This window comes from Arctopsyche grandis, chromosome 4 (assembly GCF_051622035.1).
Source record: "Arctopsyche grandis isolate Sample6627 chromosome 4, ASM5162203v2, whole genome shotgun sequence".
NCBI classification, from domain to species: Eukaryota; Metazoa; Arthropoda; class Insecta; order Trichoptera; family Hydropsychidae; genus Arctopsyche; species Arctopsyche grandis.
In genome coordinates, this window is record NC_135358.1 from 36,184,233 (window position 1) to 36,198,474 (window position 14,242).

The 14,242-nt window shown below is 34.7% G+C and overlaps 2 protein-coding genes across 2 annotated transcripts in view; one reads left to right on the top strand and one right to left on the bottom strand.

Annotated features, from left to right (window-relative positions):
- Positions 1–14,242, top strand: part of Ziz (dedicator of cytokinesis protein Ziz) — a 42,592-nt gene that overhangs the window by 21,640 nt on the left and 6,710 nt on the right. The gene's annotated exons all lie outside the window — the stretch shown is intronic.
- On the bottom strand, positions 9–11,863 carry LOC143911179 (venom acid phosphatase Acph-1-like). Its single transcript, XM_077429956.1, has 7 exons — positions 11,591–11,863; positions 2,833–2,943; positions 1,544–1,783; positions 1,288–1,470; positions 927–1,047; positions 363–580; positions 9–289 (listed from the first exon to the last, which is right to left on the bottom strand). The coding sequence occupies exons 1-7, from the start codon at positions 11,858–11,860 to the stop codon at positions 140–142; spliced, it is 1,293 nt and encodes a 430-aa protein (XP_077286082.1). The 5' UTR covers positions 11,861–11,863; the 3' UTR covers positions 9–139.

Genomic DNA, 14,242 nt, shown 5'->3' on the forward strand with positions numbered 1-14,242 from the left:
ATTTTTTTACTTATAAATAAATACATAAAATTATAAAGGAACATGATAAATACACAATTATAATACGTATTTAAAATAATTTATTGTATTCATAAATAATATAATACATGGAGTTTGCGTTGTTCTATAAATACTATCGTTATCTATTCTTCAATTCGCATTCTGATTTCAAATTGCTGGTTACACTGTCTTTGGTCAATTGGACTAGTTGCTCGAACGGACAATAGTAATCGCATCCGGGTATCCGTAGGACTTCCGCTTCGGAGTATGCATCTCTCAAATATAAAATCTGGAAAAGAATTACATACAATTACTAAACAATCCAGTATACCGTGCTATGTGTTTGTTTCAATAAGACGTACTCTAAAAACGAACGTATTCGATATGAGCTTATGATGAAGCTCTAGTAGGAACGTGGCTCCGTAGGGAGGCTGGTGCGGTTCAAAAACTCCGGCACACGCCAGGATTGCGGCCACGTTATTCTCGTGTCCTGAATATAAGTACATCTTACGACCTTGAGGATTCAACGTCTTTTTGATCTTGTTGTATGAGTCTGTTATCATCTTCTGTAGCAAAGTTCCTGAAACGGCAAGACGAATATGATAATTTTGTACTATATTTTTTTTAACCTTTCACTTTAATATCATCAAATAAATCTCATTCTAAAAATCGATACATCATTATAACATTTTGCTTAATGAGAAAAGATTGTCTTAAAATAGTTGAAATACTTATGAAATGACCCAGAAAAAGTTTCTAGAAACATGCGAGCTTATTCTGTAAACGGAACTGAAGAAATATCCATAGAAGCAGAAAATAAGTTCGAAAATGAAGAAAGCAAAATTAGTATTCGTAGGTTTTTAAAAATAGATGCTGAGATAGATTCAGTTCAATCTAAAATACTCCTTAATACAGTTCAATCTCACCTCCTGCTATCCTCCTCAATTCCGGTGTAGCAAACTCCAGCTCGTATTCTATAACTGTCATCTCCTTGATCTGATCCATGATAGGAATAGCCCAATTCGGTGTAGGAATGTTGTAGTTTTTCTACAATAAGACACGTAAATGAATAAAAAAAAGAACATCAGTAGCTATCGAGCGTAAAGATTCACGGTGTTATTGTTATTATATTATATATATTTAGAACTGCTTCCCGTAGTCAATCGGTAAATAAGCGGCAATTTGTCGCGCAATCGCCATGACACGTCAAAATTAGTCGTGCCGCTTCGAATTTCAAATTTTTCTGACACCGCGAAATTTGCCATTAGTCCAACTCTTGTGACCTACCTCTGCCTGGAACAGATTATCGATGTAGAAGACTTCCTCGGGCGTCGTCAGATTTCTGCCCGTGTAGTATCCCATCACGTCCATCATGTCCTTGTAGGGCTCGATCTTGGTTTGGAACCGGGGAGAGTTCAACTCCTCGGTACGAGCTTCCAGGAACCGTGGACACGTGTAGTAGTACATCATCTGTAAAATTTTCTGGGTTATGTCGTATGTACATACATATTTATATAAGTTTGGCTTGGTGTATAGAACTAACATCGTCGTCTGTGTATGGTAAAGTGTGGTATGGTATCGGCTGCCACATGAGGCCTTTGTTCCACTGTTGGATCCTCTCAGGAGGATACAGACCTGCCAGGCATGCTAAGGCGCTCATCTTAGTCCTGTCGTAGTCCGTAGTCCTTACGTAGATCTCTTCGGGTAGATATACCCTGTTTATGAATCCATCGTAACGATTCCTTAAGAACAATCCGATTTGGTACTCACGAGCTTTTCCTTCCTGAAAATATATGGTTTTTTATACTTTTTTACTCAGTGTCTTAGATTGAGTTGGATTACCAATATCTTAAAATATATCTTTGATTGTTACTATAATTTACTCTTACTGGAGTCCAAGCATTTCACAAATTGAGCTCATCTGTCCCTCCTAATCTTACTTGAGTTGCAAACTCTTATACTGACATTGATTAATTTGATTTTATTGAAAGTCAGACGCTCAACAAGACCTCTTGATCTATCTATGAAAATTAAAATACTTCCAAAAATGATCATCCTAATATATTAGAAGCTGAAACAAGCTCTTGCTCGGAACAAAAATGAACTGTGGATTGTATATTTTAAGACTGATATTTTAGTATACTAAATTGAATTGGCTACATCTTAATCAATAGAATACTGAAGAAGCTATATCAATCTTCTATTTTCTTGACAAGAACTGTCACCTGTTAAAACCTAACCCAAGCTAAAAGTCTCTTGGAGATGTCCATAACTGATCTGTCCATTTCACATACCTGAAATTATGGGCTGCTTTTTAAGTGCATTTTTAATTTATCTCTTAAAATTCCCAATAATTTGTAAAGACTGCTGTTAATTTTCAATTCTTTCCAAATGGTTTATTTAAAATGCAATGTTTATTTGTTTATACATCATTAGACTTTGATACTAATTATTTAACCTTATAACCCCATGATATTATCTCTAATTCTCTGCATTCAATTGCATGCTTATATTCCACTAACACAATTTTAAATAAACTCTCTAATATATGTACATATGCTATATCTTTCGAAATCGAATTCTTGACATTATGATTTCCGACATGTGCGAAAACATAAGATATCATAAATGTGTATATTTATGTATGATAATTCCTGCAATTTTTATTTCTTAAGCTTGTCGGTACTCATTCAGCACTGTATATGTATATCTTAAATGCTGGAAGTATGAGCGATACATATATGATAGTTGTGACTACCAAGTATATGTACGTATGTAGGTTCTAATTGAGTGGTTGATTATAACTGGTTGATCCATTTTCTTGATACTAACATTTGTGAGTGATTTGAGTCCGAAGGGTAGAAACTTGTTGGCGATGTTGGGATCATCTGGATACAGTTCCATCTCCTCCACGTCCGGCGTCCTGTCTCCATGCCTAAATACCTGCGAACAGCAAACATACACACGCCCGTACATTAAACCATTATAAACATTGGCCGTAGCAATGGCAGTTCACCGGGCAATCTTTCAATTTGTATTCGCGTCTCGTTTATAAAACATTAATTTTCATCAAACGCCCTTTCCGCACCGGAGCTATTCGCCACCTGGAAGTGACCTTACTTTGTCGCAGATTTTAGGTGCCTTACCACAGCGGTCCTCAAACGTCGCATCAGATGGCCCTTAACCCATGTACGTCTGTTTTTTTACATCTTACTCCTAACCGATGAATTATCTGTGACTCATTTACATTTACACCATTTATTTATCATTTACACCACTTGCTCAGTTAAGTCATTCCCATTAGGATGTGGTTTATCTTTTCGCAGCAATTAGTCTTGTTTAAAAGAGGTTTTTTCCTTTAAACACACAATGAAAAGCGATTCGGCAGAATAGACTAGTGTTAGCGGTGACCGGAAAAATGCACTCGAGATAGTTGCACTCTCGAGACATCCAAACTTGCTCAAACAAACATGCTCAAAGAGAAATAACGCAATAGAATTCCACAAAAAAGTGGTATTTGTATGTTATCCGAGGGTGCTAACCTTTTTTTGGGGAATTCTATTGCGTAAGTTATTTTTGAGCGCCTTTGAAAATTATGATTTCTCGAAACTGCGCTACTATTGAGTGCATCTTTCCGGGAACTTTAATTTTTACGACCCCCTCCCTGATTTTTTCTTTATTAAAAACAAAGTTGTATCCTAATATTGGTAGTTGAAATATTTATGAAAAAAATCAAATGATAACACTGTTCGACAAATGACGACTTTTAAAATGTTTCAGAGACGAGATATGACTTTTCTTATAGATCAATGCCCAGTGAACACGAATCTGGTAATAAAAAGTGTTGATTGGCTCGAGATTCGGAGATATATGTGTTTTTTAAATCGCGCGATTTTTCTATATCTTGGTGTTGTTCGGTCGATTTCTCAAAATCTGTTAATTTCCTGTTCAAAATGAATATTGGAATCTACAGTTGGGTATTTTATCTTTCATTTGTAGTACTTTTCAGCTTTCAAATCTCTCTAAGTAGTCGTCCAGTTCAAATCAAAAGTCAAAATTACGTATTTTCACTTGGGATTTTTTCCCACTGTTAATACTATATTATATTGAGTATTTTCTATTGAAACATGTTTATTAGGATAGTGTTCTGGCCACACATTTTTTTTTGTTTTCGTTTAAAAGGGTTAATTGGATGTGTGCTGAATTTTAAATCTGTAAATTTACGAGCAAAGAATTCGTATTAGTAGAGCACGGATTTGTGTTTGCTGTAATGTGCGTCATTGTATACAACGAAAAGAGCGCGTCCATAATGCACCCTCTTCAACATCTTTGATTTTGAGAAACCCGTGTTTGTGTGTCAACAGCAACATTTCCTTTTAGCAATGCTAAAACCATGTACATGTAAACTTTAACATGTGAATTTAGAGATGACTATTCATTTAAGCTGAGTTCACTCATTTTATCTATCCTCAAGTGCGTATGTTCAATACTTCAAAGAATGTTTTCTTTCGAAGTTTTGGGTGGTTTTAGATAAAAAGCCAATAAATTTCATTAAACGTCTTTTAAGTTTTGAATGTGCTCAGATTATTATTCGATTGTGGTCATCGAGTGTTAGATCGAGAGTCTGCTCACAATATGTATTTGGAATACAGAATTTTATGTGATATTTTAGTCAAAATATGTTTTAATTGTACTCGAAAAACAATGTTTATATCAATCAAAGTTCCAGGGCGGCGACTTGCCCCGACCTGGCCCGACTACACCACTTTTAATTCGTATATCAATTCCTTTCCGAAACCACCGGTTAAAATCACCGGGCACAACACTAGTATTTAAACGATGTTCAAATTTTATGCGACATTTTGACGCGTACCGTAATACTATTAATTAAAAAAAAATAATAAAAAGGAGATTGATTTTGGTTGATTTTTTGCGACTCCGACTCTTGAAATGCTCCGACTCCACAGCCCTAGTTACTTTTTTCACACACTATCTCATTTTATTCTAGTACGAGCTTTTAGCTCGGAATTTTACCGATTTAAAATTCAGCACACTTCCAATTGAGTCGTCTAGTTCCAAAACCCGGTAAAAGCATTTCACTCATTTGTTGGTAAACGCAGTTTTTCTGCCACAACTTAGTAGATTTCATTTACAAAGATTTATTTTAATGGAAGATATACGATTTAAAGTTATTTTGCAATTCAGTGTTTTGGAAAATTTTTGAGATTAAATGAAATATTAAGACTTGAAAACGATTTTGCCGGTGTTTGTTCCCGAGTTGTCCTTTCACGGCGATTCCGTTCCTTTGCTCACGATTTCTTTCGGATTGTTTTCTTTCTTGTATCTCCATCTTTGGCTTTTTTCAATACTTCGAGACAGATCGTCCATGATAACAGCAATTACGAAGGAAATGCGGAATGACAGTTGCACACTGGTAACCGGCCGAAATGGCCGCCATCTTGCCATATGCAGTGTTCTGATTGGCTGTCGGCAGTTTTGCCGTTAATTAAAATAAACAGAGAGAATTCTTGCCGTTCTTTGGAACAAAACAAGATTTTAAATATTTTTTTTAGTCATTTAACTTGGTTTTAGAAAGAATTCAAGTATACAGTATTGTGTGAAAATATTCCTAAAATCGGAATACATTTTTATCTCCGTTTTGACCAAATATGCAGATACCGGGTTTTGGAACTAGACGACTCAATTAACCCTTTTAAACGAAAACAAAAAAATAGTGTGGCCAGAACACTATCCCAATAAACATGTTTCAATAGAAAAACATCAATATAAAATAGCATTAACAGTGGGAAAAAATCCCAAGTGAAAATACGTACTTTTGATTTGAACTGGACGACTACTTAGAGAGATTTGAAAGCTGAAAAGTACTACAAATGAAAGATAAAATACCCGATTATAGATTCCAATATTCATTTTGAACAGGAAATTGACAGATTTTGAGACATCGACCGAACAACACCAAGATATAGAAAATTCGCGCGATTTAAAAAACACATATGTACATATATCTCCGAATCTCGAGCCAATCAACATTTTTTATTACCAGATTCGTGTTTACTGGGCATAGATCTATAAGAAAAGTCATATCTCGTATCGGAACCATTTTTCGTGTCGAACAGTGTAATCTGTCACTTGGATAGAGCGCGTATCTGTTATCGTCATTAATGTAACTAATATACATTTATGTATGCACTTCGCCAATGTATCGAGAGCCAAGTTGAGGGTCAGTTTAAGGGTTAAACTATGCAACGGGTTAATTGTCGATTAGATTCAATCACATTAATATCAATTTCGAAAGGTCGAACGAGACGAGAACAATGTCACAGGTTCGTTTCATTGTATACACACAGAGCACAGTGTCACTGTCAAAAGTATCGTCACAAAATGTTTACGTCCGCGTACATATGTACATAATTCTTTCCTAGTGACAAAAATAGCCCGTTCTTACTATGAAGACTAATCAGATGAACGGTGGAACGGAAATATATAAGTTTTCCATCCATTTTCCCAAACGTGGCGTGAAAAACGATTGTTCCAGTAATCCGTTCGTTTTCGAATATTTACACTGGTACTATACGAACATTGTATAAATGCTTTTTTGCAAAAACTAAAGCTATTTGGGTTTAATCTTATGTAATATGTAGTATACATGCATATAGGAAGCTTAAAAACTCGAGCAAAAAACTTACATGGTTCTCGGAAAGGTGCACTAAATTGCACTGAATAGTAGCGCAGAAGTCATAATTCTCAAAGGCGCTCAAAAAGAATTTACGCAATATAATTCCACACAGAAAATGTTAGCACCCTCGGATAACATCCGAATACCCCTTGTCGCTTTTTTGTAGAATTATATTGCGTTAGTTCTCTTTGAGCATCTTTGAAAGTTTGGATGTCTCGAGAGTGCAACTATCTCGAGTGCATTTTTCCGGTCACCGTAGAATGTACATGCTAGGCCAATTACATTTCGTTTCAGTTTCACATTGCATTTTGGTCAAGAAATACAGCATTGTTCGTGCGAATAGCGGTCGGTAAAATTTGACTTTTATTTTTTGTAAGTTTTCAGTTCGTGTATCGAAATATTTTCATAAATAAAATTTTAACAAAAGAGGTAAAATAAACAAACAGTTGAATAATTTCAAATGTGTTCGCCGCTTGCGTTTTTCCGTCAAATTATCATTAGTGTAATTTAATTTGATGATCAAGTATTAATTTGAAACTGAAACATTCACTTGTCGAAACACATCGAGAAACGGGAACGGGAATTGCATGCGTTATTGTGGCATAGCAACGCATGCCGGGTTCAGCTATTATGCAATCGTTTTTAATTAATAAATTTATATTTTATTCGCTTTTACCTCTTTTATACTTACGATTACAATTCAGGAAAAAATTTTCCTCTTATCCGATCGTTTTTATACTTTGCAATATTGCTCAATTTAGTCATCAATATAAGTAAATGTATCCTCCGCCATTACGATGGAGAAAAAAATATCGTTTTAGACGCGTTTGAAGTTTGAATTTCTGAAAAGTGCCTGACGTTTATCCAGTTTTTAGTTTCAAACATAGATGGCGGTAGTAAGGTAGGAGTATTTTTATTCAAAAAAATAAATTTATATATACAAATTATAGAAGAGGTATGTTTTTAAAAGTCTTTCATCAACATTTTCAGCTGCTGGTTTATACATACATATATGCCTCTCAAATCTTGTCAATTATTGTAAACTTCGTTCGCTGTAATTCAGCTTTGAGTGGCATTAAATTTAATTACGAATAAACAAAAAATAATAATGTGGCAATTGCTTCAAAATCAAAATAAGCATTTTACAATTGTTTTGACCTTCCATTTTTTTTTTTTTTTTTTTCACCAATGATGAAACTGACTACCTATAAAAATATGTATACGTCGTTTACATAGATATTCAGCAATTTCAATTTAAAAATTGTGTAAAAATCACACACCCTTCGAAGAAATTTGACCGAATCGTAACATGTATCGTTCGTATCGAATCAGAGCAAATCAACTTCGTTACAAACGGAACTATGTATGTCAATTGTTCAAATTTGCGTTTCTAATTCGCACATCCTTTATGCCTTTTTTTCATTGTTCAAATTTTTCCGAATCGAACCACATTTGGGTATCAGTTTCACTTTATTTTTTTTTTCAATTTTATCAAAATGCCAAATTGTCGAAATATGCAAAATTTCCTTCGTCGACTTCCCTTCAAACTTACAATTTCCTGTTCTGTATAATCTAAAGTACTCGTTCTATGATACTTTAAGATCGATAAAAATATATTACGAGCGACATTATTAATTGTCGGTGTAATTGCATTAAATGTTTTGCAAACTATTTTGACCGATAACGAGCGACCAAATGCGACATTTGGCACGAATATCGTAACATCGAATACTATAGCGAATATTTCAACACAATTGATTATCTATATATATGTATGTATATATTAGGCCTGTATTTAACCGATCAGTGAATATAATAAATTATCAGTTATTAAATAGAATGATATGTATTTAAATAATGTGAGCAGAAATTAAATCAAAATTATCAGTATATAAAACGAAATGATAAGATTTTAAAATACATGATCAATTATTCAATGAAACGACGCATTCTGACAGATGAAGTAGAGCCAATGTTGCCATATGCCGTTGATAAAATTTGACATTCACTGGTGTTTTGATTTCTCGCTTTTTTCCTGGACTTCTAATCTTACTACTCTTAAATGAATAGGGCCAACCCTAACTTAACCTAACCTAACCTGACCCTTAAATAAACAAGTGTTGGCTGCTAAGATCCAAGATGGACGACGCGCTATAATCCAACTGTCAAAAATTATAATTTATTTGATTTTACTTATCATTTATATTATTTGTCTGATCACTTATTTAATTAATTATTGACCGAAAAATGAATATTTACTGATCATTTATATTATTTAACTGATCACATATTTAATAAATTACTGATCATTAATCTTAATTTTGAACTGACCATTTTAGTTATTTTATTAGTTCCCTATATATATACATATATTGTACATATATGTCACAGCCGAAGTGTGCTTTCAGTTGTAATATATTCCAACTGGCGTTTTATTCGAATACAATTCAACTAGTAAATTATATCTCTACAAGCGCAAATACACTTTAACATATAGCAGTTCTGATGTTTTTATGAATGATTTAGAATTTAAGTAATGAGTACCGTATTATGACAACTCTAAGAATATGTTTAACCCTTTGAATGCTGACTTATTTTCTGTTAAAAGTCCGCCACGCTGAAAATTTCGCCAACATTTCCAACTAGAATCATTGCAAAAGAAAGCAGGTACAAAAATTACAGCTAATCCTAGATAACTACCGCCAAGGATTTTGAGTTTTGTAAAGGTTTATTTAGACTCTCTTATATATCTTGGAACAATATAAAATAAACAAAATAAGTCTATTAATGAATGTATTTTTCCAAAACTAGTTCAATCTTCTTCATTGTTGTTAAAATGTAATGCTCACAATCTAAATACCAAGCTACAATCTGGTTATAAATTCAGAAATTTCGGTGTAAACTAGTCTTTATAGACGTTGACAAATTAATGACATGGATTACACCACCCATGTTCAATGCATTTTTTTTTCAATGATACCTGGAAAGGCTTGGCCGGTATTCTTGTTTTCTTTGTATATTTTCTGTATTCTAATGTTTTCTTATATTCCAACTAGTCAAAATATATTGTATTTTCAGTTGTATATATTTTGACCAGTTGGAATGTAATTCGCCACATGAATCAACTTACGTGGGTTAGACGGAATATATTCCAACCAGTCAAAATATATTGAGAAAAATACACTTCAACTATAATGGTAGTTGGTACCAGGTTAGACGGAATATATTCCAAGTAGTCAAAATCGGTCTCCGTGACGGGCCGGAATGTGAAATTACCGAAAACGCAAATATTGGAAGGCAAAGATCGAAAATAGAAAGATCTTAAGTCGAAAGATCAACAAAAAAAGGGTGCATGGTAAACGGTACATACTCACTTAATTTACGCGAGCAGGATACAACAGGAACAAGAGGAACAGGCTTTTCCTCCCGTATTAATGTGCGCGCGCAGAATACGGGAGGAAAAGCCTGTTCCTGTTGTTCCTGTTGTATCCTGCTCGCTCAAATTAAGTGAGTATGTACCGTTTACCACGCACCCTTTTTTTTGATCTTTCTACTTAAGATCTTTCGATTTTCGATCTTTGCCTTCCGATATTTGCGTTTTCTGTAATTTAACATTTTGTCTCGTCACGGAGACCGAGACCTAATATATTCCAACTAGTCAAAATATATTGTATTTTCAGTTGTATATATTTTGACCAGTTGGAATGTAATTCGCCACATGAATCAACTTACGTGGGTTACACTTAAACTATAACGGTAGTTGGTACCAGGTTAGACGGAATATATTCCAACTAGTCAAAGTATATTACAACTGGAAGATACAATTCAACTATGTACATAGTATGTATATGTACATACATATATTCGTATATGATATTAAAAAGAAATGCATATTCTACTTATCCACAATATTCATTGAATCAAATATCGTTATGACTTTTTTTAATTATTTAAAATTGAATTTGACAATATTATACTGCATATATCATTGGTTACCAACATTTTTTTGTTGAACGAAATTATTGAAATATTCCTTAAAATATGCACCCTATTCAATCGTTATCGTAACATGAAATTTTCATCATATTGAGAATTTTAATGGGTAGTCTTTAAGTCTAAGTCTAGTTATCGTTATCTATAATTATTATATAGTTTAGTTTTTAATATAAACAAATACACATCGTTCAAGATGTTCCAAAAAAAAACTTCATTTAATTTAATCTACAAAACTTACACATGTTTATAAATCATCGTCAATGCATATTTAACTTCCAAGAAGCATTATAATCAGTAAGTTTTTTTTATTTATTCAATTGGTTTCAGTTCATATCAAACATCGTCTAAGGCAAATTAATTCCGAGAATTATATGTACATACATTTTTAAATTTCCTTTTAATATACCTCAAATATTATCATTTTTAATCACACTTTCTATATATGTACATATGTTACAGTGAAAGCATATTTCAAGTGAATATATATCCAACAATGAATTAACCACGTTTAACTCTATAAATTTAACCCAATCTTAAATGAATAGGGCCAACCCTTACTTAACCTAACCTATCCTGACCCTTAAATAATACCAACCCAAACAATCTAGTCTTAAATGAATACAACCAACCCTGAAAATGTAACTGGTTATGAACGTTTTTATATAATTTCACTGTGACTTATACATGGATCACGACTATTGAATGAAAGCATCGAAGTATAACTACAACCCTCTCAATGGCAGTTTGAAGAAGTTTTAAAACAACGAAAATTCTGACACCCAATTTGACTTAATTCAATTCGATATAATAGTAATGACGATTTGCATCCATCAGCAGACGAGACGAGGGTCCTGTCAATCACTTGTATATACAGTACTATGATGATGGGTAACTTACGGCGTGCACTAGGGTCAGCTGGCTGGGCTCCTCGTCAATCAGACTGTAGACCCCGTGCTCTTGGGCCAGGGCATTGTCTGCGGTGAAGGGTTCTGCCAGGGCTGCTGCGGCTGCCATCGTCATCAGCCACAGCAGCAGATGCAGACGTCGTGACGCCGTCATGGTGGCCCGGTTGACTCTCGAATGTCGCACAGACACCCCGCATTTATAGCCACAAGTTGCGCTTATCTGACACACAAGCATACCATGTGTGTGCACATCGGCAAACATTCGCTACATATGTACACCCCTCCACTTCGGACACGTTCGTTGTCTCATTCTACTACCCCTCAGTGACTCACCCCTTAGTGAAGAGTTGGGTGTGTGGATTTGGTACTTGTTTCGTTTGATAGGTACATTCTGTTGGAATTTTGTTTTGTCTATTGCTGGAAAGGTTTTTAACCCTCTGAATGCTGACCAACGCCGATAGGCGTTTTGCCAACAAGTCCGTGAGCCTGAAAAACGCCGATAGGCGTTGTATTTTGAGCATGTACAAAGTAGTTTATAGCAGAGCATCGTAACCTCTGGATATTCGCGGCACACGTTGTTTACGACGCGTAGAATTTGTCAGCTACGTATGTACATACATATATACTTGATCGGCAGTCGCTAGTTATTCCGTATATGCATAGGGACTAACTAACATCGGTTTTCTCCTTCACACGCGATCTCACTTGCACGCATTTGGCAGAAATGCTGTTCGGGGAACACATATTACCGCGGTGCACAGGTTACGATACTTTTCAAGTATATTGTTATTATTTCATAGTTATTAATAGACTGCGGATAGAGACCGTGCTTTTTCCAGGAATCGGGGCGGTTTGGCTCTATTTACAAAGCTAGAGTACAAAAAAAAGGTTGGGCGAACCTTTAACAAAGCATTTACAACAATTAAACAATAAACGGCGCGGAGGGGCCGGCCACTAGTTATTAAGTACATAAATTGTTATTATTTCATAGTTATTAAGTATATTGTTTAATTTCGACTGCCATTTATTTATAAGATTGTTAAAATGTATCGTAATTTAGGTCTGTTTGATTATTCGTGCTTATTAAATAATTGTATGTGATTGTTTTTACCTTAGTAAATAAATAAACAAGAATACTACCCGCTAAGTCTTTCTATGTGGTTCGGTGATTATTGGTCACAAAGCGCTCGCCCAAAAGTCACTAAAATCTCTATAACGGAACATCTGGCATATTCTCGTTATTATGACTATCATAATAACGAGAACTCGAGTGCCAAATATTCCGTATTCATGATTTTCATGGCAAAAATTTTCATTTGGGCGATCGCAATGTGACTAATAATCCAATTACCTTCCAGGTAGCATTGAAAAAATAATGTATGGAATATATTCCGTCTAACCTGGTGCCAACTACCGTTAAACATAGTTGAAGTGTATTTTTAGTTGTATTATATTTTGACTGGATGGAATATATTCCGTATAACCCACGTAAGTCGATTCTTATGGCGAATTACATTCCAACTGGTCAAAAAATATACAAATGAAAATACAGTTCAACTATAAGTTGGTTCCAGGCTAGGTGGAAAGGTTAGGTTTTCGTGAAAACGTCACTCGACTAGTAAATTGAGTTGGAAAGTCACATTTTTGCTTTAACCCTTTGAATGCTGACCATCGCCGATAGGCGTTGTATATTGAGCATGTACAAAGTAAACAAGAATAATTCCCGCTAAGTATTTCCAGGTAGCATTGAAAAAAAAATGCATTGAACATGGGTTGTATAATCCGTGTCATTTATTTTTCAACGTTTACTGTAGACTGTTAACACCGGAATTTCTGAATTTATAACCATAGCAGAATTTCCAGATGGAATTCCCTAATTGCTGAGTATTTTAGATTGTGAGCACTACATTTTAACAACAATCAAGACGTTGGAACTAGTTTTGGAAAATACATTCATTTATAGACTTATTTCGTTGTAAGATATATTACAGAGTCTAAACACACTTTTACAAAACTCGAAATCCTCAGCGGTAGCTATCGAGGTTAGTGATCTAGGGTTTGTTTGGATTAGTTACAATTTTTATACTTGCTTTCTATTGAATTTCGAAATAATTATAGTTGGAAATGTTGGCGAAATTTTCAGCGTGGCGGGCTTTTGACATAAAAGACGTCAGCACTCAAAGGGTTAATGTATCTGGTCTGATTATTCCATACAAAATTTGATCTTGGCAGATATTAATGGTCAAGGTGCATGCTAGTTTTGGTTGGGCTAACCCTATTGTACCTATGTATACGGGGATTCGTTTCGTTATTGTTTTCAATTGAAAGTCGTTAAGGAACTCTCTCTCTCTCTCTGTGATAAGATTTATTATCGTCTGGACTTTGTTTGGGTTTCGAAATACTATACACTGTTGACTAAATTGTTATTGTGAAAACTGAGAACTTGGAACTGGTCATAGCGTTAGGGCGAAAACACACAGCGATGAACGGCACATCGTGTGCATGGCTCCCCGCTGTGGGTGGTATCTTACATTTCTTCAAATATGGGATACACCGTTATCGATCACTGTCAAGCAAAGAAAAATACAAGGATACAATTTGACCGAACACACCCCAGAGAATCAATTTGGGGCGGGGCGTGCTG

What these genes read in the sequence shown, in the direction of transcription:
- LOC143911179 (XM_077429956.1), bottom strand. Translation starts at nt 11,860, where the DNA reads ATGTTTGCCGATGTGCACACACATGGTATGCTTGTGTGTCAGATAAGC. An exon ending in ATAATCTGTTCCAGGCAGAG is followed by an intron (nt 1,048 to 1,287) that starts GTAGGTCACAAG and finishes GTCTTATTGTAG; the next exon opens with AAAAACTACAACATTCCTAC. An exon ending in ATTGAGGAGGATAGCAGGAG is followed by an intron (nt 581 to 926) that starts GTGAGATTGAAC and finishes TTGCCGTTTCAG; the next exon opens with GAACTTTGCTACAGAAGATG.